This window comes from Anopheles darlingi, chromosome 3 (genome assembly GCF_943734745.1).
Source record: "Anopheles darlingi chromosome 3, idAnoDarlMG_H_01, whole genome shotgun sequence".
Classification (NCBI taxonomy): Eukaryota; Metazoa; Arthropoda; class Insecta; order Diptera; family Culicidae; genus Anopheles; species Anopheles darlingi.
Window position 1 is genome coordinate 17,846,467 of NC_064875.1, and position 22,500 is coordinate 17,868,966.

The 22,500-nt window shown below is 53.8% G+C and overlaps 2 protein-coding genes across 17 annotated transcripts in view; one reads left to right on the top strand and one right to left on the bottom strand.

The window, feature by feature from the left end:
* LOC125953426 (testin) overlaps positions 1-22,500 on the top strand; it is a 266,491-nt gene that overhangs the window by 10,104 nt on the left and 233,887 nt on the right. The gene's annotated exons all lie outside the window — the stretch shown is intronic.
* The window catches only part of LOC125953378 (unconventional myosin-XVIIIa), a 284,199-nt gene that overhangs the window by 5,733 nt on the left and 255,966 nt on the right, over positions 1-22,500 (bottom strand). The window contains exons 1-6 of one of the 15 annotated variants that reach the window (XM_049682901.1): positions 22,045-22,312; positions 19,502-20,004; positions 15,741-19,430; positions 15,407-15,643; positions 9,500-9,862; positions 1-933 (exon numbers count right to left, since the gene is read on the bottom strand). The exon at positions 1-933 is cut by the window's left edge and continues 1,094 nt beyond it. In XM_049682901.1, the coding sequence (XP_049538858.1) occupies positions 1-933; positions 9,500-9,862; positions 15,407-15,643; positions 15,741-19,430; positions 19,502-19,843 (5,565 nt within the window). In that variant the 5' untranslated portion in view covers positions 19,844-20,004; positions 22,045-22,312. Of the gene's footprint in view, positions 934-1,208; positions 5,248-8,793; positions 9,366-9,499; positions 9,863-10,987; positions 12,903-14,518; positions 15,335-15,406; positions 15,644-15,740; positions 19,431-19,501; positions 20,413-21,320; positions 21,338-21,448; positions 21,863-21,911; positions 21,932-22,044; positions 22,315-22,500 lie in introns of those variants that run through there. The other 14 variants (XM_049682899.1, XM_049682893.1, XM_049682891.1 and 11 more) reach the window with 14 other exon arrangements.

The following is a 22,500-nucleotide window of genomic DNA, read 5'->3' on the forward strand; positions in this document are numbered from 1 at the left end:
GCGGGCCTCCTTACGCGTCGTTTCAAGCGACATCTCGAGCCGCAGCTTCGCCTGTTCGAGCAACTGTATCTGTCCAGCCATCTCATCAAGCTCTTCGTCCTGTTCCTTGCACCGACGATCCAGTTCGAGTTTCTGGCGTTTCAGCTGAGCGATCTCTTCCTCCGTTCCACCGCCGAACATCATCTCATCCAGCTCAGTCTGCAGTGCTGCATTCTTCTCCTCCTTCAGCTCGAGCTCCAACCGCACATCCGAAAGGTCCTGCTCGAGCTTGCACTTCTCAGCCACCAACACATCCTTCTCACGCGCCAACCGCTCCTTTGCCTGGCGCTCTTGGCGGGCCGAATCCTGGAACGTTTGGCACTCGGCATCGAACTTACGTTGCCGCTTCTCCAGCACATTGTTCCGGCTGCTCTGCTCTTCGTACAGCAACCGCAGATCATTCATTTCGTTCGTCATCTTCTGTGCCTTTCGCTTCCACTGGGCGACGACATTTCGCTGCTCCTCTACCTGCTCGTACGCATCGGCTAGCTTCTTCTCGAGCTGCTTCTTCAGCCCGACCAGCTGCTCCAGATCGTGCTCGTGCTGCGTCTGCAGGCGCTTCTTGGTGAACTCGAGCTCACGTGCCACACGCTCGTAGCGTTGCCGGTAGTTCTTCACCACGTCACCAGCATCCTCGGAACCGATATCGCCCGCATCGTACTCGCTGCCACCGAATGTGCTGCAATCATCAAAGTCATAGTTCAGCTCCGATTTAGCGCACAGCAGCTCCATCTCCATCTTTTCCGACGACTCCTGCAGGTTGCGGTACTTGGACTCGTACTCCTTAACCTCCTTCTCCAACCGCAACCGTTCGGACGTTTCCGACGCTAGCCGCTCGGTGATGAGGTTCGAGGACGAGTGTTCTTCGGTCAACTCGGAGGTGACGTCGCTCAGCTGGAAAACGTAACATCATCGGATTAGTAACAGCTCCAGCAATGTGTTCCTGGTTAGTGAGAAAAGTAGGTTAACCAAAATGCGCCATTACTCAATCGAAAAGACTAAACATTCTGCTCAATTTAACCACAAGCTACGCATCAGCGAGGAGTTTCCCCAAAATAGCACAATAACACATTGTAGCGCTCTGAACACAGAACACAGACCACAGACACAGATGCATACGCCGGTCACTTGTCAATTATTGCGTTGTACGGAATACCACCTTCTATTACCTCTTCGCTCATATCCACGACGGTACTACAGTCGTCATCATCATCAGCACCGCCTTCCAATCGTCGACGCACACGACGCGACGACGATCGCTTGACACCACCGGCAACGGTCGGGAGTTCGCAGTAAAACGAGGACCGTGAGCTCGACCGCGACACACTCGTCGAACCAGTGCCACGGTTTCTCCCGATGGACGACGTGAGCGTCCCGCGGCGGGGCGACTGGTCCTTCTTCAGCAACTGCAAACCGCGCGTAATAATGTTGGAGACACTGCGCGACCGAACCGTTCCCATGCCCAACCCCGTCACATCACCGAGCGAACCAATGCCAAAGTCTTCCCGTCGTCGCATCGACCGACCGAGATTACGCCAGTCCTGCATTACGTGATCTGTCCGACGTAGGAAATCCTGTATCTTGGTGCTCAGATACTGTGAAGCGGATCGGGCTAGCGATCGATTAGCACCGTACTTCGGTACCGGGCCCATCTCCGGCAGATCGACCGCAATCTCCTGTGGCAGGGTAGCGAGCGAAAGGAGGAAGCTTTCCAGCAAATCAGCCGTCGGCATTCCAGGTAGGGAGGATCGATCACCTTCCAGTGGTCCACAGGACATGGCACGATCAGCCATCAAACGTTTCCGGATCGCCCAGTGTTTCCGTTCAGCGACGGTTGTTTCACCGGAGGTTGCACCATTCGATTCCGCACCATTTTCCAGTGGCGTCGGTGTCGCTGTTGCTGTTGGATAATCGGCATTCTCTTCCTTCTCCTTGCTGTTCTTCTGCTTCTTTTGTTGCTTTTCTTCCTTCACTTTGCTGGTCGCCGACGATTTCTGTTCCTTGGATTTCTTGCTTACCGACGACTTCGCCAACTCTGGCTGCATCTTGGAAATCTCCACAATCCCTCTGACCATCGCTCCGTCCGTTGTTTCGTGCGTAATGGTCGTCTCAACGGCACCCATGAGCGGCTCGGTGGCAGCGATCGTTGGCTGCTTTTCAGCATCCGGCGTTCCATCGACCGGTGCCGCTACCGATGACGACGAAGGCGACGATTCCAGCTCACCACCGCCAGCCTTTGGTTTCTTTTTGATGATTTTCCTTATCACGCGGCGCACCTTCACCACCGGTTTGCTACTGCTCGTCTCACTCGTCTCGGCCACTTTCGCCGGTTCGCTACCATCCCCCCGTGGCACCACCACGATACTCTTGGAGGAAGAGGTGCGAAGCAGCGATGATGCGGGGCTTTTCTCCTTCGTCGTTCCACCCTCCGTTGTAGACTTTTCATTTTTCTCCTTCTGGGCCGTCGTATCGAGGAGCGGCGGCGGTACAGAAGGTGTGCGTACTGGGGAAGCCCGCGAAGAACCATTTTGCTTGATAAGCTTCGGATCGACGGAACGATCCGGTGTGACGGAGCGGCGTGAGGAAGGTTTCAACGACAATCGAACACCGATCGGAGCTCCGGTCATGGTCGCGGTGCTGCCACTTTTCTGTGTGCCTCCTCCACCATCAGTGCAACCAGCACCAAGAATGTAGGAGGATTTCTTCTTATCCTTCGTGTCCTGCGGGGGTGCTCCATTCGTCGTGACACCTGCCCCCGTTCCGTCCAGCTTCCCATTCGCCGTTAGACGATTACCAGACAAAGAACGGCTCAGCACCGACTTGACGACTGCGGTCCCGGAAGTGGACTTGCCGAGATCCACCGGCGGTTTTCCTCCGTTGGTCTCTTCTTGTGCCTTCGTCGCTTTATCAGAACCATTTACAATCGAGTCCTTCCGCACCGACACGCCGTTGGTAGTGACAGCAGTCGCCGGTGGCAGTGGTGGTAGTTGACCATTAGTTTTACCCGTTGGTCCTGTACTGGTCTTAGCATCTACAGGGCCAAGGCCATTGCCATTCCGTTCCATTGTCTCACCAATACCATTCGTGCCGCTACCGTTGGTGAGTTTTCCATCCATTTTCGCAGCATTTCCCGATGGATCACTGCTAGATCCATCGTTAACGAGCGTGATCGTCGCGGCGGACGTTTTGCGTGGTCCCATTTCGTTGTTATTCGCATCGATACCGCTACCGTTGCTGTGGTTGCTGTTGTTGTTGCTCTGCGGTGTCGTCTCCTTCGCTGCCGTCGCCTTGCCGCTTCCGGTAACTCCGTTGGCGGTGGCCTTGCCACCGTTAGGTAGAAAGCTTTTCCACGACAACTTTCCCCCAACCGATGAGGACGATTTGGAGGGGGCGATCGGTGGTTTCGTCGGTGGTACCGCTGCCGCGCTTGAAGACGTCATCTTTTTCGATTTCTTCGTCATCCCACTCTCGTCCTCTCGAGGGCTCGCAGTCTTGCCAACAATAATGGAGGTCGCCGCTGTTGTCGTTGTTGTTGTTGCCGGGGTGGAGTTGGTTTGGGTTGGGTTTTTGTTGTTGTTTTGCAACTTGTCCCCGCCATCCTGACGACGTTCGGGGGCCGCCACCGACGTCGTTGTCGTCGTCGTCGTTGGCAAGATATCCGGCGAAGACACGACGGATTGCGTTGGTGGTGTGCAGCTGTTGGTGCTGGTTGTGGTAGTGCCGTTCGGAGCAGCTGCTGCTGCCGATGGCGCCACTGTTGCCGAGGATGGTGCTGGGGCGGCTTCAGCGGTAGACGGTAGTTGCGTTATGCGCGACGATGATGGCGATTGCGCCACCGCCGTTGGTGCCGATATAATTGGCCGCATCTCGCGGCGCTCGATTTCTACCGATTGTTCCGGCACACTCCACACGGACGATCACGATCAGGGAATGGTTTGCCTCTAGCTGCAAGGTACCAATTCTCAATCCGTCCACCGACGTCGTTGAACGTTGCTCTGCTTTCACTCAATGCTACGGTTGGATAGGATTCAATTCTCGAAATGTCCAGTCCCCGGTGGTGGCTGCTTCAATGGCACCATATCGAACCGCTCAGCGAGGAAGGGCAGCCAGCAATCGCGGGATTAATTCCGGGAACGAACGAACGGGCGATCTGCTGGGTTTGCTGCTTCACGGTCGGCCGATCGTTAATCCGTTTAAAATCACAGACACTCACACACGATCACGGGAACAGACGGGGCGATACCACACTCCCCCGGTCTTGGCTACAATAATATTTGGAGCAAATCACTTCAAAATGTGCATTTCGAAACCGGAGATCGGTCGGTGTGTGTTTCACAATCTACTACTACTATCCCTCTATATCGCGCGCACTCCCTTTCTATCGTTCTCTCTCTCTCTATCTCTCGTTCACTGTCTCGCTAATTTAAGTGCTCTCTCCCTTTCGCTGACTTTGTGCGTCCCCAATTTTCCGCTCCCGTGGTGATCGATTGCGATCGCGATCGGATGAGGAGTTTAATTTTGACAGCCGTAATATGCGCGTGACCGTCGCTCGCTCGCTCGCAGACTCCGCGCGTTCGCGATCCACCTGTCGTCGTCGTCGTCGTCGTCGTCGTCGTCGTGTTTAACAAGCTTCTGGTTCGCGAGACGGGAACGGCGCGGATTCGGATTACGGTTCGGATTCGGATGATGATGTGTGTGTGTGTGTGTGCGTGGTTGCTCGGTGGTTCTCGGACTCCGGTGTGGCGCTGGGATTGCATCCGCACGCAAACGCAACCAGCAACGGACTGACGATGGATGGCAGGATCAGCCACTAACCCATCAACCCGAACGAACCCGTCACAACTCGTGCTGTTGCTGCTGCTGCTGTTGCTGATGATGATGGGATGGTGGTGGTCGTGGGGACCTCGTATGTTTGTTGCAGATGAGCTTACGCGGCAGCAGCAGCATCAACAGCCGTACCAAGCCGGGTTCTATTTAAACACTTTTGGGTGTTGCGTGCAGTGTTCATTGGCCACATTTAACTCGCCCCGTTTCATAATCGCTAGTAGTAAACGCTATTGTTACAACACTTAACGACCCATTCGTTGCACATGTACATGCACCACCCATCCATGTACAGCACAAGATTAGTGCTTCTCGGAAGTCTTCTAATCCGCGTGCTGCAATGAAAATTCCGTTAGTCTCATTCAATTTCTGTTGTTTTTCTGGCATTGCAACTATTATAATTTTCGAATCAAATTGATCTTTCTCAGCCTTTTATACTCCTAATCACAGCCAGTCGATCGCTTGCAGTGATCCATATCGGGAATTTACGACACAAATTCCAGTAAAAAGTTACGCTGCATTTCAAAGTAAACTACTTTTCAATCATGCGCATCAACCATTACCACCGTCAGATTGATTGTTCACATTCGATCTTGATTCGACCATAAGATCCATTCGCGCCGTAATCAAGACCCAAAGATCAAGATCCCAAATGGATTCATAATTTGATCGCCCAATCGATTGTACCACACCAAACAGGCGGTCCCCACCTCCCACTGTCTGTTCGTCTCCTGCCACCGACGCTGCACTTATGAATCATTCAATCAATGATCGCCGGGCGGGCAGAGCAGGCAGTCCATTAATTGCAATTTGAACCGTAGGTTCCGTTCGCTCAATTTAACCACCGATGACGGCATGAATGGCACACCGTGCCCTCTGGTTGCTCGCCACGCTGATGGACGGCCAGTCAACCAGCTAGGCCCGATCGCGGCCAACAACGGTGAGAAGTACGAGGAAGAGAAGGAGACGAGCGTAACGGAGCGACAAATCAGTCACATCACGGACGGGGGAGGGGGGTCTGGGCGCGAACGACAAATGTAACATTCGCGGGTATTATGGCACACACAAACATCGTCTTGTGTCTGCGTCTTCCTCAACTCTCCCCATTTCCTTCCCCCTTCTCTTCCCCTGCCGGTGGTGGTCGATGCTCTGATGCGTTCTCTTCTCTCTGAGGCGCGACGGTACTTGGTTTATTTTAAGATCCCGTATATCCCGCACCAGCACCAGCAGCACCACCTGCTTCTACTACTCGATCGACCGATTCACAGTGGTCTACCGAAGATTGGCAGCAGCATCATTGGCATGTGCCTCAGTTTATCACTTTCAAACTCACAGATCTCTTATCTACTCGCGGTGGCCTTTGGGGTGGATCAAAAGGGATGCGGAGGGAATAAACTCATAAATCGTAAGTTACGCCATTCTAATGGTGAGGATGAGCGTTGCGCGATACAATTTCGTAAATAGAATTAATATCCAACGGCGATCGGAGCGCCACCAGAGACGGCACCGGCACTGTTCCGATCGTTCATCGCCCTATGCGCCTGTGGCTCGAACCGCTGCTCTAGCGCACACGCTTCGTCCGTCGTCTCAGTGCCGTGTTTTAATTGAAAAGAACAGACCAAAACCAAAACCAAAAAACAACACATTAAAACACTGCGAAGACATCACTCTGAATGAGATTGTATGGCTGGCAAGAGATGGCCACCGACGGCGACGAAGCGATGGTAAAGCATTCCCAAACGCACATCGTACTGGCTGGCTGGCTGGCTGGCTGGCTGGCCACTGGCTTGGTGCACAACACACATCGCGTAATTATCGAAGCCAATCGACGAAGACGACGACGAGCAAGAGGACGGATGTTACCGGATAGTTAAACGGCTGAAATCACGGGACAGACACATATAGCCACAGCAAGCCAGCCAACCAGCCGGTGGCCTAGCGAACGAGTCAGCTGTTTCTGGTACGCCGAGTATTCGGGAGCTCGCTCCCGAAAGTGGACCAAGAATAACATGCCAGCGAAGAATGCAGGGAAAAGTAAGAGGCCCACTCAAGAGAGACGCAGGTTCTCAGCCCTTCCACAGACCACACACTCTGTGTGTGTGTGTGTTTGTGTGTGCGTGTGCGCAGGAGTTTGTTGGTTTATAGCCACACTTCTCTTCAGGTGGTGCACACACAGGCACCCCTTCTTCGAGATGTTGGGAAGAAGAGAATAGTTCCTTCTCTTCGGACCCGGGCTCAGACCGACCGCAATCGGGGCCGCCGGGAACCGGGAAACGCAGTATTACCCCCTTGGACCGGGCCGGACCAAACAGCCAGGGAACCAGGCGTAAAGTAAAGCGAACAAAAGATAAACAAGTGAGCGCAACCAACCAACAGGAACCGGGGGCAGCACCACGGTGCAAATGAAGCAAGTACGAATGCTGGCAACCAGTGTCACGGGAGGGTTTTCTTCGTTTCTCCTTATTAACCGGCACTGCGGCGCATGGCTAGGCGAGACCAGCGGCGCAGTAGGTCATCGCTAATGAGTTGGATACCACACCATCGTCGTCGTCGTCATCGTCGAGGCGAAGCTGTGTTCCGGTTACACTGATGCGCCGGTTGAGGAGAAGTTGCCCCTGCCTTACACGCCTGTTGTGCAGTTGCTGTAGCATTGCCAACTGCTTCGTTCGAGCGATTCTAACTTCCGGTTTCACGGCGGGCACAAGGCATGTTGATGCAGCTGAACACATTCCGTCACTTTAGCAAATACCTAGCAGTAGCTGTTTGTAGCCCAAGTTTAACCAGGTGTTTGGATGGATTTCTTTTGTAGTTAAAGCAATGCATCAAGCGAATGCGCTACAATAGCTTATTGATGACTGGCTGTTTGAAGAGATATCTTTTACAAAAGGGATTCCGTTGTTGGTTACATCATTTTTTTTTTCTTTTGGAGTACCACACCATGCTTCACACTTTACTGTGTATTGTGCATTAATGGAATTGCCTTTTTTCCTTTCCGTTTAGAGCTATCACAAGATTCCATCACCGTCACATGTACTTCCACATTACCACGATAATCAATCGATAGGTTGAGAGAAAATCCAACCTCCTAGGGAAGTCGTTTGTTATTGTGATCTACCTAGCTTGAAAATCATACCCAATTATATTCATAGCAAATATCAACTCGGCCATCATCCTCTCTATTCCACGTGCACATGAATCTGATCACAAATTAACAATCCATTGCATTCCTCCCAAATAAACCGTAAACAAAATCTAGCATTCTGATCGACCACCAACGAGTAAGATTAATGCGTCTCTCCCGGCCCAGGCTCATTCGATCCATCAAGGGAGAGGAGTTCGAACAGCAATTGAAGAAATGTTGTTTGTTGATCAACCATTGTCAAAGCAAGAACAACATCTCGACCGATCACGGTTGATCGATTTCGCTTCTACATGAGAGAAATTCCACGAAGAATACTCTCTTTTCTCTTACAACGGTAAATCAAAAGGTGGTTTGTTTTGTTTTCGTTGTTAGAAACGTGTACGAAGAAAGTGGAAAACATTATGCAAAATACATTCCTCACCCTTTCTTATGTTTCACTTGCTGTTCCGTTGGATTGTTGGGCGATCGGAGGATGAAACAGCGATGGAGCCGTGTTATCCCCAGCCATAACTAGAGTGTTACAATGGTTTCTAATCAAATTTCTGTTTAAAAGATACACATGCGTACACACATAAACAGGAGATCGCGACAAGCGTTCGACAGGATTTTCACCGAAAACAACAACACACCCGATACCAGACACCGGACACCACCAGACGTTGAACGCACTCAGTGCGCATGCGCGCTGGACTAATGCTAGGGCTAGGACCCCTACACCCGGTGATCTAGAGGTTGTTCATGGAGTGAATCACCAACAAAAACAAAACAACAGGCTGCAATAGTTTTACCTCGTGTTTTTGAACCGTGCTTCCCCCCTTCCACACTCCCTCCACACTCTCTATAACGACCGATTGGCAGTCGAGTCGAGCGAGCGCAAAAAACACACATTTCCACCTACATTCGCGCAACACTTTTTGCGCCTCCGCTGCGGGAGGTTGCCCGGTTTTGCAAGCGAAACCTTGTTGCATGTATGCATTCTCGGTGAACTCGAGATGGCGATCAACTGCCGATCCATCAACCTCATCATCGCCATCCCTCGCATCGCAAGTGACTCGGGCGCTAGCTTGCGATCGTTCGTTCGTTCGGTCGTTCGTCTGTTCGCGATGCAGCATGTACGCCTCCCACGTGGTGGTTGGCCTTCGACCTTCGACTTGAGTGCTTTAGTAGGGCGACACTACGGAAAGACACTAACCCACCCTCCTCTCCAGTCCAGCTCAGTCATCGCTCAGTTCCCTGCACCACGATGATGCCTGCCGCAGTCACACGACTGACGACTCATTCACGTGATTCTCACTCTCTACGAACCGAAGGGGTACTTATTGCAAAAAAAAACATAAGAGACCCATTAAGTCCAAGTAAGTACCTTCGGTTCGCGCACAACGGCTGTGTGCGCCTTAAGGTGGCCCTCTTCAATGGCCGGTAGAGTAAACGATCCTTAACAATATGGCGCATTTTTGGTTAACAGATCCTTCTTCTCGTGGCAGCACTACTTACCCGCGCCTCAAGCTTGTGGTTGGTCGCTTTCAGCTCGTTCCGCTCCGCTTCGATCTTCTCCAGCTTGGCGCGCACCTGCTGCAGTTCGGCAGTAGCGGCCACTAGCTGCTCCTCTGTCCGGTGGACGGCCAGCAGTGGCATAACGCGCACCAGCAGCCGCCACCAGGGCCAATCACGCACCTTCAGGAAGGCGCGCACATTCCGCTGTATGCACCGGACGGCTAGCTCCTGTAGCCGGCGGCGTGCCAGGCGCCGGCGAGCGAGGTAACCCCGGCAGTGGGCCTGCAGCTGAATAACCCGGTCCGACAGTAGCTCATCGCGTTTCGCCTCCAGCGCACCCAGCACACCGGAACGGAAGAAAACCTTCAAACGCCGCCAGTCGCGGTGTCGTCGTCGTAGGATGTCGTAGGTCGTCGTGTGGAGGTGCCCAGATTGAGACGCGACGATATGAAAAAAAGACCAAGACAAGAAAATAGATTATTAACAAATCGTCCCATGGATGGGTGGGCTCGGTGTAGGCGTTATGTGTAGTGGAGTATATGTGGAGAAAAGGTTGTGATGGCTTCCACCCGCACGTGTGCACACAGATTCGCCTCGCTGAAAACCTTCGACAGGTTGAAAGGGTATTGAAGCAGGGTGGTGGTAAGGTGAACTACATATTTTCTGACGCCTTCTCTCGAACGCCTCTCGAACGCGGCTTCCGCCGTGATGGCTTAATCTTGAGTAACTGTGGGTGAATGTGGCGGAAACCTTGGGGCTCCTTGCTGGGGCTAAGCTAGTGGAGTTGAAAGACATAATTTCTAAGGCGACGTCTAGCAGGCGGCTTCGCCTCGATACGTCGGATGAGGCTTATCAGTATCCAGCAGGCGAGAAGGTTTTGGAATTAAAAAAAAATGATCCATAAAATTCGTTCAAGCCATTTTTTGACAAGGCAATCGAGAGCAACACAGTGTAGCTTAACCCACTCATTGAGCTGCTTCTTCAAAATCCGACCTTGATACCATCATATTGTCATGGAAACAACATTTCCGAATCAAAATCTTCAAGCTTCCAACCAAGCACACTATGTTTTCACTTATGCTTGAGTCGTGAGAGATTCTCTTTTGATGCCACAACACACATTCCATTCGAAACCAGATACCGATGGTCGTAAGCCGTATCGTAAAGCGTTTACCGTACTGCTCCAACATTCCCCATCTGCAGCCGATGGCGGAAAATTTAGTTTGCAAATTCCTTCTCATTCCCGATTCCGATTTTGTGCCATTTTCGGGATGATTTGCGGCCCAACGGCCATAGCGACCGTAAACAACACCTACCATACACACGTACGCACACACATCTATACACGCCAGAGTCGTCCCTTTTCTCACGGAACGGCCGGCGTTGACGATCTGCACAACTTTCTTCGCTTGACCCAATTTGGTTTTTTGTTTTTCCCCTCGGTTTTTTGGCGGGCGAATTTTATGCTGCTCGCCCACCTGCTTTTACCTGCTCACTATCATCGCTGATCGTAATGATTGGTTGCCGTTGGTTGTTGACGACTGGCGGCGCTACAAGGTTGGCGGCGGCAACCACCATCATCGACGACGACGACGACGTTGTCGATAACGGTGGCGACGAAGAAGACGATGGAGGTGATGGAGGTGATGGTGGCGATGGTGGCGAAGGTGACTTGGATGAATTGACTTTCTTGCCCGCTCTCGCCGCAGGTGAACGGTTCCACCTTCCACCGGCGAACCCATCCCCGGTCGGAGGAGAGTTGACGGGCGATGTTGGTTCAAAGATACCGAGTAAACTTTCGTCCAGCTTCCCGACCACAACCGGTGCTGCCGGTGAGGGGCCACCCTTGATTCGTGGCGATGTACCGACCCCTCGTGAGGGTTTTTCCTGCTCCCCGGAACTACTGGTATCTCCACCACCGCTGCAACCATCGAGAAGATCCAAATTTTCGTTCGACATCCGACCGGAATCCTCACTCCAATCGCTCTCGTGGTACGTATCTTTGGTCACCTTGCCCACGGCGACAATGGTCGTCAACGGTGGTGGTGGTGCTGCCGGGGGGAGCTGCGGCTGCGGCTGCTGCTGCTGGTTGACGCCGGCCATGATGACGATTTTCGGGGGCGTTACAGGCCGGCCGTCGTCAGTCGTTATCAGTGGTACTGCTGCGGGGGACGATACAATCGGGTGCTCTTCTGTATCGGTCACCCTCGGCTTCTCATCACCACTATCACTACCGCCAGCACCACCTATGCCTGACGACGCTGATGAGGACACGTTCGTGGTCGCGGTCGATGCTAGTGATAAGAAGCTGGTCAGCGAGGCGGACCTAGATGGTGGCCTAAAGAGAACCGGAGGAGGAATTGCGCTGGCCACGGACTTCGATGAGTGCAAGCTTTTGTTTTGCTTCACTAGGGCTGGTGATTTGAGGGGTGGTGGTGCTACGGTAAGGGCGGACGGTTTGGGCCACGATTTACCACCCCCGGGGCCACTACTAGCCGCACGTAGTGACGCTGTTCCCCGCGGTAAGCTGCCAGAAGAGGACAGATTTAACCTAGCTCCACCAACGGTACTACTGCCTTCAGTCGTCGTCGTTGCTGATGATGCTGGCGGTGTTTTGCCAGCTGCCAAACGCCTACTACTGTCCACCGTCGCTAGTAACCGATTACTGTTGCTGCTGCTGCTGCTGCTGGCCAGCGTGGTAGCAGCACGTCCCATCACCTTGGTGACCGCCGCACTGGTTGCTTTCTTTTCACCCGCACCACCTGACGAGGTCGTCGTCTTCGCGGGTTTCTGTTGTTGCTTTTGATGATGAATGGTGCCGCCACCGCCACCGCTACCATTGGTACTGGTCGTAACGGTAGTGTTGGTGGTGGTCGTTCCACCATTTTGAGCCGTTTGGGTCATCACACTCGAGTGAATGACGACCGGCGGTGGGGCTTTCGTCGGCGGTATCACGGTCGCTCCGGTTGCCTTTCGTTGACCCGGTGGCGTCGCTGGAGAGTGTGTGTTGCTGGAAATGCGCGAAACCGTGCGTATCCGGAGCGCCGGACTAACGACGGTGGTTAACTCTTCCACTTTGCGCAGTATCTCGTGACCCTTCTCCAAGCATTTGCACAACAGCTGATCACCGTTCAGGGTTCCGCTGGTGCCGGTGGTCCGCTGGACCGATGCCGCTGGTGCCGTTTGTGAGCTGCGAGCTCGTCCTATACCAGCGCTGCTAGTGCGTTCCGCCGTGCGCACTCTGCTGCTACCGTGAACACTCATCTTCGCCGGCTCATTTCGATGCACCAGAACGCGGTGTTGCAACCTTTACACTATCTCTATGGATAATAATTACACTCACTTCCGTCGACACACGATTACAATACACACGAACACACACTAACGATATTTTCTACACAAACTGAATCAAATTTTCAAAACTAAATTTTCAATTAACTGAACAGCGTCAGCACGTAAGCTCCTGGCGCTATATAATGAAGCGCAACGCAACAAACGATCCTCCCTGTCCCAATGGTTACTCCGATCGATACACTTTCGTTCGCCTACTGAAGCCACTGCCTCTTTCCTGTTTCAGCTCATGGGCCAGTGACGGTTTGATCGCTAGTCGCTTCTCCCATCCCTCACCACCGCCCTCCCCCTGGCGCGTTCCACACGAACGGCTAATAACTAATCGCCAACCGAAAACGCAACGGATAGATGGAACGTTTTATGAGCTTTCCCGCTCCCAAATACACCCACTATTATTAAGATCATCACGCTCATCATCATCATCATCATCATCCTCGGCACACCACACATCCGTTCGCGCTCGCTCACATCGGAGCAGCATAGCGCCATCGTTTCTTCAGCTCACCCATCTCGCGCAATGAAAACCCATTAATGTTCATCATTCTCCATTACCCTTTCCCCCACCGAGATCATTCGTAGCCCCCCCCCTCCCAATCGTTGTCGCACAGTCCGCACACATACAGCCGATTGGTGTGATCGAGCGGGAGTTTTTCTTTCTTTTCGCAAAGGGAAAACAGGGCCAAATCTGGCGAAACAGTTACCACAAGCAGTAGCAATAGCAGCACCGGACCGATAGCGATATGCAACCGACCGACGAACAACGGACCAAAATATGGTCCCTCGTCAGGCGCTGTTTTCCCTCCTCAGTCCGTCTCTTTCCGCACCAGCGCAACACACACACAACACGCGCGGTTTCACTCTTCAACCACAGAGGAAACACAGAGGAAAATGAGAGAAACCTCGGTACGGCGGCATGGCTTTGGATCACGCTTTCACGCTTTTCTCTTTCCTTCCACGCTGCCTCTGCCTGTGGCCACTGCCTGGGAGAAGGAAAATTTGGGGCCAGGAGAAAGCACAAACACTCGGTATCTGGCGCTCGGTGGTCGAAGGACAGTGCTCGGTATAACCCTGAGGGAGCGCACACGCATACAGCACAAGCTCACGAAGGATCGTTTCCTTTCCCTGTTGTACTTGCTGCTGATACAGCACCAGGCACCCCGTTGCACGTGATTTAACCAAATAGCCTGCTACGGTTTGAGATTAACTCAAGGAGACAGTGGCATGATGGGGATTAAATCAAAGTAGTTCTTGAAGAACAGGAAACCACACTGGAAACCGGAAAAACTCACTGCACCAACTGACAGCACGGTTAGCACGGACACGCACGGAACATCTCTTCGGCCCTCAACGGATCACCAACGGGAACGAAAGTAAAGCGATCACTGGTAGGTGGTATCTACCATCGGAGCAGAGCGCAGCGTACATAGTACAGCTTCCGGAAGCGGTATGCAACGTGAAGCCGGTGGCTTTCAGTAACGAACCATACCGGGACGGGCACCTCTAAAAAGGGCAAACAAGCGAACTGTCGCACTCGAAAAAGGAAGTTGAGCACAAAACCAACCACGGAATCCCAAGTTGAGATCGAGACCTTCGACTTTACTTGGGATCGCCTGCGGATGCAACAAACGATGAAGCGAAGACCGAAACGCATCCACTTGCGCTTGGTACCTGGTACCTGCTTCTGGGCTAACCACCGTGCTACCAACACTTCACCTGCACACAAGAAGGAAAGACCAAGGAGAACCGAACAGCGACCGGACGCGAACGTGTGCGAACGCATCGAACGAATAATGCTGACTCTCCGGAATTGGACTCTCCTCCACGGGCGAGCGCGCGATCGATCATGGCCACAATAATGGTGCGGCGGCAACGGCGTGTGCCTATACCATCCGTTCTCAGAGCCTACCAAGAGCGTCCGACTCTGGAATGACGACGGCGAAGAGGAAAAAGAGGAAACGCGCGCTGTGCTCGATCGGCGTCGAGATAGGTATGTTGTGCTATCTTGCTTTATCTCGATACGTTCGTGCCATCCATTCCAGTGACGACGACGACGACGACGACCGCGTCCACTACGACGCACACAAGCACCTCTGCGGTGACGTTGCGTTCCGAGCGTGTTCGGTGTGAGGCACCTCGTTTGGTCCGTAACCCTTTCCTAGCATCACATATCGTATGCACACGCTTTGAATGCCAATCGCGGCACCACGCGCCAAGCCCACACACCTTTGTACCAGCAGTGCAGCGTGTTTCTGTGTTGGTGGTGCCGAGGAACCCAATAGAAGGGAGTAGAAGTGAAAGCGCGAGAGATCGAGTGATCCGCGGTGATGCATTCCAATCGAGCAGCAGCAGCAGCAGCCTCCTCGGCTTTCGAGCAGTGCGTGAGATAGAAAGTAATGCCGAGCCCACAGAGAGAAGCAGGAGGCTGAGAGCAAGAGCAACACACAGGTGGAAAAGCAACCATTGCGCGACAACGGCGCGTGGAGTTCAGGTGAGTGTTCGACTGCTTACAGGGAAGGCATTATTTTTTCATTAAAGTAATTTTGTTCTCTAACTTACCAGACTTGTGCCAATCCGGTAGACGGATGAATCGACCTCGCAGTTACTAAGGATGCTGTCCACCGTTGCCGCTTCAGCGGTACCACCACCATTGCCGGCCGTTTCACCAGTACTACCGCTACCGGTAGCTCCCTCCGCTAGCAGACCGAAGCGAATGACGAATTCACCCAGCGGCACACTGATCGGGAAGCCCAAGCGATACAGACGCGCAAAGTCCAGCATCTGCGAGCCGCGGAACTGCGTAGGAAGAAGGCAAACATTGATCATTCGATTCGATCGATGAGCTTCAACAATCAAACAGCCACTACCACCACTGGCTACTCCACCACCTTACCTGACTGCGCAGCAATGGAATGTTAATGATGTCCTCCTCTGTTTTGATGAGCTCGTTTCCGGTGCCGAGAGAGGCTCCGCTGCTTAGCCCTGACGTTGCCACCGGATCGATGCCCGAAGCAAATGCGGTACCACCGTTGTGCTGCGGTAGGTAGCAATACACAAAGTGCATCCCCGTGCGGCGTAACGTATCGATGAGACAATCGACGGTATATTTCACCTGTACCACCACACCGTTCCGCTTCGGGAAACCACTGCCGGTGTAGGTCGTACGACGGATGCTGCTCATACGGCGCAACGATTGCTGCTGGAGCTGCTGCGATGATCCACCCCAGGCGTACGATGATTCCATGGCACCACCGAGCGTCCCGACGAACAGGCCGCTCACTTCCGGCTTTCCACTGTCACGCAGACAGTTGAGGGCACGCTGCGGTAGGTAGAGGGCTTGTGCGGCCGCCTCCTTGAGCCAGCTCGAAACCGAGTACAGTACCGGATTGGTGCCGAGCAGATGCTGCAGTACCACATCGCACGATCCTGTCGGAACGCTCGCACGCAGAAGTAACGTTTCACGCGATTCCCGATCACCGTACGCTGCGAAGAGGCGCTCCATGAACCGTGCATCACGATCGTTGGCGGGATCGTCGTCCAGTTCGTCGGGAACATTGTTGTTGTTGTTGTTGTTGGTTTTGGTGACCGAATGCAGAGCCGCAGTGTTTCCCAGCAACTGCTCCTCATCCAGCATCCACAGCAGGCCTTTGCGTGGTTCGTGATTCTGTGGAATCTTATCCAACAACGCAACCATCGGTGAGGGTCCACCACCGGCCGAACCGGACCCAGTACCACCACCAGCTTCCGTCAGCCCGAGCGACTCATCGACCGTCACCATCTCCTGAGCGTAACGATGGCGCGGTTGCACCAGCATCGCATTATGAAACAGCAGCTGCAACCGTTCGTGCAGATAGTTGAACCGTAGATCGGAGAGCGTGCTAATACCGGTACCGATCCCGCTCCCAACACTGGCCACATTCTGGAAACCGGGCACATCGACGAGCAGCACGGAACCGATCGTCTGATGCGGTGTAGCGGCCATAATGGATTTATTGATCAACCCAACGATCGTGTAGAACAGCTCGGTGTACAGTGCCTCGCAGAACGCGTTCAACGCTTCGGCTGCTGCCGCCGATGTGGCCCCGGCTTTCGATTGTCCACCACCACTAACGCCGGATTGACCACCACTGGCACTGGTGCCATTGTTACCACCGTTGGCTACCTCGGGCCATATATACCCGAGCAGCTCATCGATGGGAACACCGAGCAGTGAGGCCGCTTTCTGGGCCGCCCGTGGATTCACGAACTGTACCCGACCAGCCACCATAACCGCACCCGATTGTGTAAGATGGTAGATGGCCGCCAGGACGAACCATACGCCTCGAACGGCAGCTGGATCCACATTGAGCGTACGGAACGCTTGGCACAATCGTTGATAGTCGGCCGTTTCCTGTTGCACCATTGCACCGGAAGCGCTACCAACACCACCAACAGCACTACCCCCGGTAAGTGCAGGTTCCAGCAACAGTTCCTTCCGCAGGGCACCAACATCCACTCCGGCGAGGAAGCTCCAGCGGGGCGCACTACCAGCCGTTCCACTAGCGACACCGGACGGTCGCATACGATCGATGGGTAGCACTTGGATCGAACCGGCTACCAGTTGACCGGCATGGTCAAAGTCCAGTGCAAAGATCTGCGTAAACTTGGTCGCATTGCCACAGAGTGCCGTTCGCTCGTTACCGAACGCATCGAGGATCGTACCGATCGCGCTCACCTTCTCCACCGTTAGCGGACGGGCGGTGGAGCTGCTTCCCGAACCAGCGGCCGTTGCCAACGTAAGGTAATACAGTGCGTGCTTGAAGTTGGTCGTTTTGCCTGCACCGGAACGGCCCATAAAGATGATGCTTTGATCGCGCCGCGTTTCGAGCGCCGCCCGGTAGGCCGTCTGTGCCTGGGAGAAGATGTGCGGTGGCATATCGTCTTCCGCTTTGCAGCCCCGGAACATCGATGCGACCTTCTCGGAGTAGAGCGCAAGCGGTGCCATCGGATTGATGATCAGCAGAACCGGACCGGCACGGGTGTGGATCAGATTGTTGGCGTACCGCTGCCGAAGTACGTGGAGTGCCGATGATTCGTTTAGGTGCGCCAGATGGCACAGATCTTCCACGAGATCGTAAGCTGGTGAATTGGCTACCTCCAGATCGTCCTCATCGATCAACAGCTCCTCGCCGGTGCCACCTTCCAGTCGGATCCACACCTTTCCACCCTGGGCGTGATGAGAGGGCATCGGTACGGTCGAGGGTGACAGTTGCTGACGTAGAGCGGCCGTAAACCCTCCCCGATGGAGTAACCATACACGACCAACGGGGCCACCGCCGCTGACGCCACCTGGTGCCCCACCAGGCCCTTCACCGGATAGGATTGATCCACCGAAAAGCGGAGACGGTTTGTGTAGAAACCGACGACTGGCGCTACGCTTCAACGTGCTACAATCACCAACGCTGGCCGATCCACTGATGGTGACGAAGCGCCGTGATAGCTCAATCAGCTCGGCGATCGGCTGTACCTTCACCGTGACCGCATCTCCGCTGCTACGGATCATCTCAATGATCGCCTCACGGCTCAGCTCTTCCACCGGTTGACCGTTCACTTCAAGCAGACGATCACCGGGCAGCAGACCCGTCTGTATCGTGCCCGTCGAGCTCGGTTCCGCAAAGATGATCGCACGAAGCCTTGATCCTTTCGTCGAAGGTGCGTAACCACCGCCAGAACGATCCAGCACGAACGCCTTCCGGAGGCTGAATCCGAAATCGTTCCGAGGTGCTTTCTGGCGCTGAATCGTAAGCGTACGAGGCGGTGGCAGAGGTTGCAGATGGAGTGGCGGTAACGAGAGTGCCGCCGGAGAACCACCAATCCCTCCAGCACCAGCTCCGGTCGGTTCATCGAAGGGGAAAACACGACCGATGCGTCCATCGTAACCTTGCGATTCACCGACCGGACTGAGCGAGAACGGGGGCGTAGCAAAGGAGGAGTTGGTCGTGGTCGTTGTCGTCGTATCGGTGAGACTGTCCGCACTCGGCGATGGTGATCCCAGGAGATGCAGTAACGCTGTCGAAGCCCCCGCTAGACCATGATGATTGGCTGAGGCGTTCGGTGAGGTAGCGGATGACGGTGAAGCCGTACCACCACCAGCACCGTCGGTCGCTAGATTAACGCGCGATCCTTTCAGTATTCCTCGCTTCGGTGGTCTGGGTGGTACCGGAGGGAATGAACCGGTCTTACCGCTCGCTGCAGGCAGCGTTTGATGTTTTGTGGAGTGCTGCTGTTGGTGATGTGACGATTGGTGCTGCTGTTGCTGGTGATAGTGATGATCCGGAGAGTATCCTCCATCGGAGTAGGGTGACGTGGGCGGTTGGTGGGTGGTCGTGGTACTGCTGAATGATACCCGCTCTACCATTTCGCCATTCCGGTCGATGTAGGTCGTTGTGTTTGCAACGGCCAGCACTTCCTCCGTTCCACGATCTAACTCCCGATGGTCTACGTCGAGCTGGGCGAAGAACGAGGCACTGTAATCGGCCGTGATGCCACTCGGTAGCTTTTCCTTCTCTTTCCGCCGGCCACGGATCTTCAACGAGCGACGAACCTGCAATTGGGATGGGGGAAAGTTAGTTTCTTATCGTCCGGAAAGGACTCTGACCTCTGGGATGTTGATACCTCATCTAGTCGCAGTAGCTCTTCGGCGCTCATACTGCTCGAATGGCCACCGGTCGTGCTGGATCCGCCACCGACGACACCGAGCAGCAACTGTTTGCCGCCTCCCTCCTTGCGCGCTTTCTTGTCCTTCTTCCGGCGATCCTTTTCCTCGCTACCGTCGCTACCACCGAGGATGGAGTGAGCGAAACCTCCACCACTGCCGGAGGATGGTGACAGTGCGGTGCTATTGCTTCCGTTACCGCTACCTCCCATACCACTGGCACCACCATTACTGTTACTACCACTACTGCCACTGCTACCTCCTCCTACCCCCACTACACCTTTCTTCATAAAATTAAACATTTTCTAACGCAGCGAATCAGCACTTTCCAACAACCATACACACACGCACACACAGAACACTCTTTGGCCGCGCTTATACGCTCTACGTTCCCTTCAACAACTCACTGGCCACTGGGGTCGGCGTGAGGCGTGCCAGCCGGTCGAGTGTCCCAAGAGGCTCTCTAGAAGTAGACGAAAAAACGGGCGGTGTTAAGAATTTGAGAACTTTGGCACGACGAAGAACCACAAGCGAAGCAAACAAAGCAGACTCCGAACCGAATTGGAAGCGCAAAGCGGAGCAAAACGCCACCCAAACCCGGACCCAAAGCATCTCTCCCCCCCTCCAGACATTCCTCGAGGTGACCGTGTGCGTGTGTGTAACACTCGAAACGTCGCATAGGAGATGGTGGTAGCACGGAAATGCGAAAGCCAGACAGGGCGCGGCGAATGTAGAACCATATCCCGTTATCTTCACCCAATGGTCGTTCGGTCGGTCGTCTCTGCTGTTTGTCACCACACACCGAAACGCGTGAAAGTAGGGAGGGGGCTGAAAATGTGTGCTTTTTTTTCTATTCTTTTTCTTTTCTTGCCGTTATCACACGTTTTTATCACATGATAAACTCAGACAAGAAAGGGACGCGGGACGATGATAAATAAGCTCCAGTATCTGTATCTGTTTGCGGTGGTTTTGTGTCGAAATGCTGGCTCGTAGGAAAGGAATGCCCGCGGGGGGCAATTTCTTCTCTAAAACCGGGGCGGGTGTCTCGATGAATCAACCGCTTTTTGACCGCGTCCAATCGATTGCCAAAGAAGCAGGAAATCGATCTTACTACGCCCCACACGACCGCAACCGTCACCGCCAACGTTGGTCGCGCGGTGGATCTAGTAATCTCCGTGTCTTTTGGTTATAGACAGGCAGCCAACCAGCCTGCTATGTTTATGGTGAGACGCAGAGAGCTTTCCTTTCCGATGGGCCTAGAGCACAGGCGCCTAGGCTGGGTACCAGTAGTAGGGAAATGGAGACACGACTTTCTTTCTTTTCTTCTCGGTCACTACACGCCACAACATGATGGTCGCGGTTGTTGCTGATGTTGTTGTTGTTGTTGTGTGCGCTGGTTAGCAGCAGCTTCTGAATGAAACACTACTAATCCAACCCACCAACCAAGCGTAGCACGAATCTCGGTCTCTTCATCAATCCTGCTGGTGCTGCTGCTGCTGCTGACCGCAAGCCCGGGTAATGGCTTCACACTCCCCCTGGGCGAACACACGATATGGGGGAGGCATTTTCTCTTCCCAGCTGCACTAGGTCTGCCGTGCCCCTTTAAAAAAGGTGTGGAGTTTCAAAGAGTTCTCTCTGGCTTCCAGACAGACACGCCGCAGTGCCCCTCACCCGATGTTGTCGCCACGGTCGATACTTTGCCGTGACTTTTGCTGGAGCACACTCATTACCACCTTTCGCTAATGATCCATTTTTCAAGTTCTGGTGTGACGTATTCACCTCATACGCACGCACGCACGCACGCTCTGATTCACTCCGATTTCGGAGAACGCGCTCGATAACTGTAAACAATCCGCACGCAGAAGAATGCAGATGTCGGTCTCCCCTTTCCCCTCGTCCACACGCACTATTCTTGGAATCCTCTGGACTACTTCCTCGTCTATCCCAAACCTGGAGGTTGTTCTCGCGGCCGTGTCGCGCTGGCTGGGGATGACTGGATGACAAGGCATCCGTCGTAAATCGGGAAGCACAACGCACACACACACACATACGCGGTACGCACGCACAAAACGCGGCCTACACAACGATGATGGGGGCCGCCGCGTAGTAGGAAAAGTAGTTCACGAGCCTCTCCTCTCTTCTGGCTGGCCCGCTCTGAATAGTAGGCTGCGGCTGTGACGGCAAAGAATGCAAAACTCCAAAGCGAATTACGGCTCGTGAGTAGGCCGTGGATTGTCGTCTACTGCTGCTGATGATGCTGGTGCTGTCTGGAAGCAGAAAGTGCCGCGAGAGCGAGGAACTAGGGAATGGAAAACCAGCACTCGACGACGACGATGACGACGACGGCGCTGGTGTAGAAGTGCCACACACCCAAACTAACCGCCAGCAGACTCCAATAATCGGCTCTCTTCTCCAGCGCCCAATCTTCTAGCCCGCCGTTCCCTCCACCTTCTTCCTGTCGCTTCCCCCGTGCTTCCTCGGTTTGCCGTGACAAACAACTAACCCGTTTATGAACCCCCGTGCTGCGGTGGGAGGTAACTGCGAGCTGGATCGCGAGATCGAACAACAGATTCTCCAGCAAATTCATCAAATATTACCGTCGCCGTGGATCACTTTACAGCTGCTGGAGCCTGGATATGGTAATTACGCGATGAATACACAGCACAAGAACCATCAACACTCCCACATTGCCTGACCACCGCGTTTTTCCGTCCGTTTTTCCTACTTTTCCGACAAAAACCCGCCGCGTTGCAAACGGCCCTCCAAAAACCAAACAAATGACTTCTTCCCTTCTTCCTTTTCCTCTTCTTCCATGTCTCGTCCAGGCCAGCCGACAAACGAGGGTTTGTGAAGCGGCTGGATAACGTGCTTATTAAGGCGCACTAACCAGCTATGCTCTGTATGCACGTGTTGCGAGAGGCTCGCGTAAATTTGAATCGAAATTTCCTAAAGAACGGCA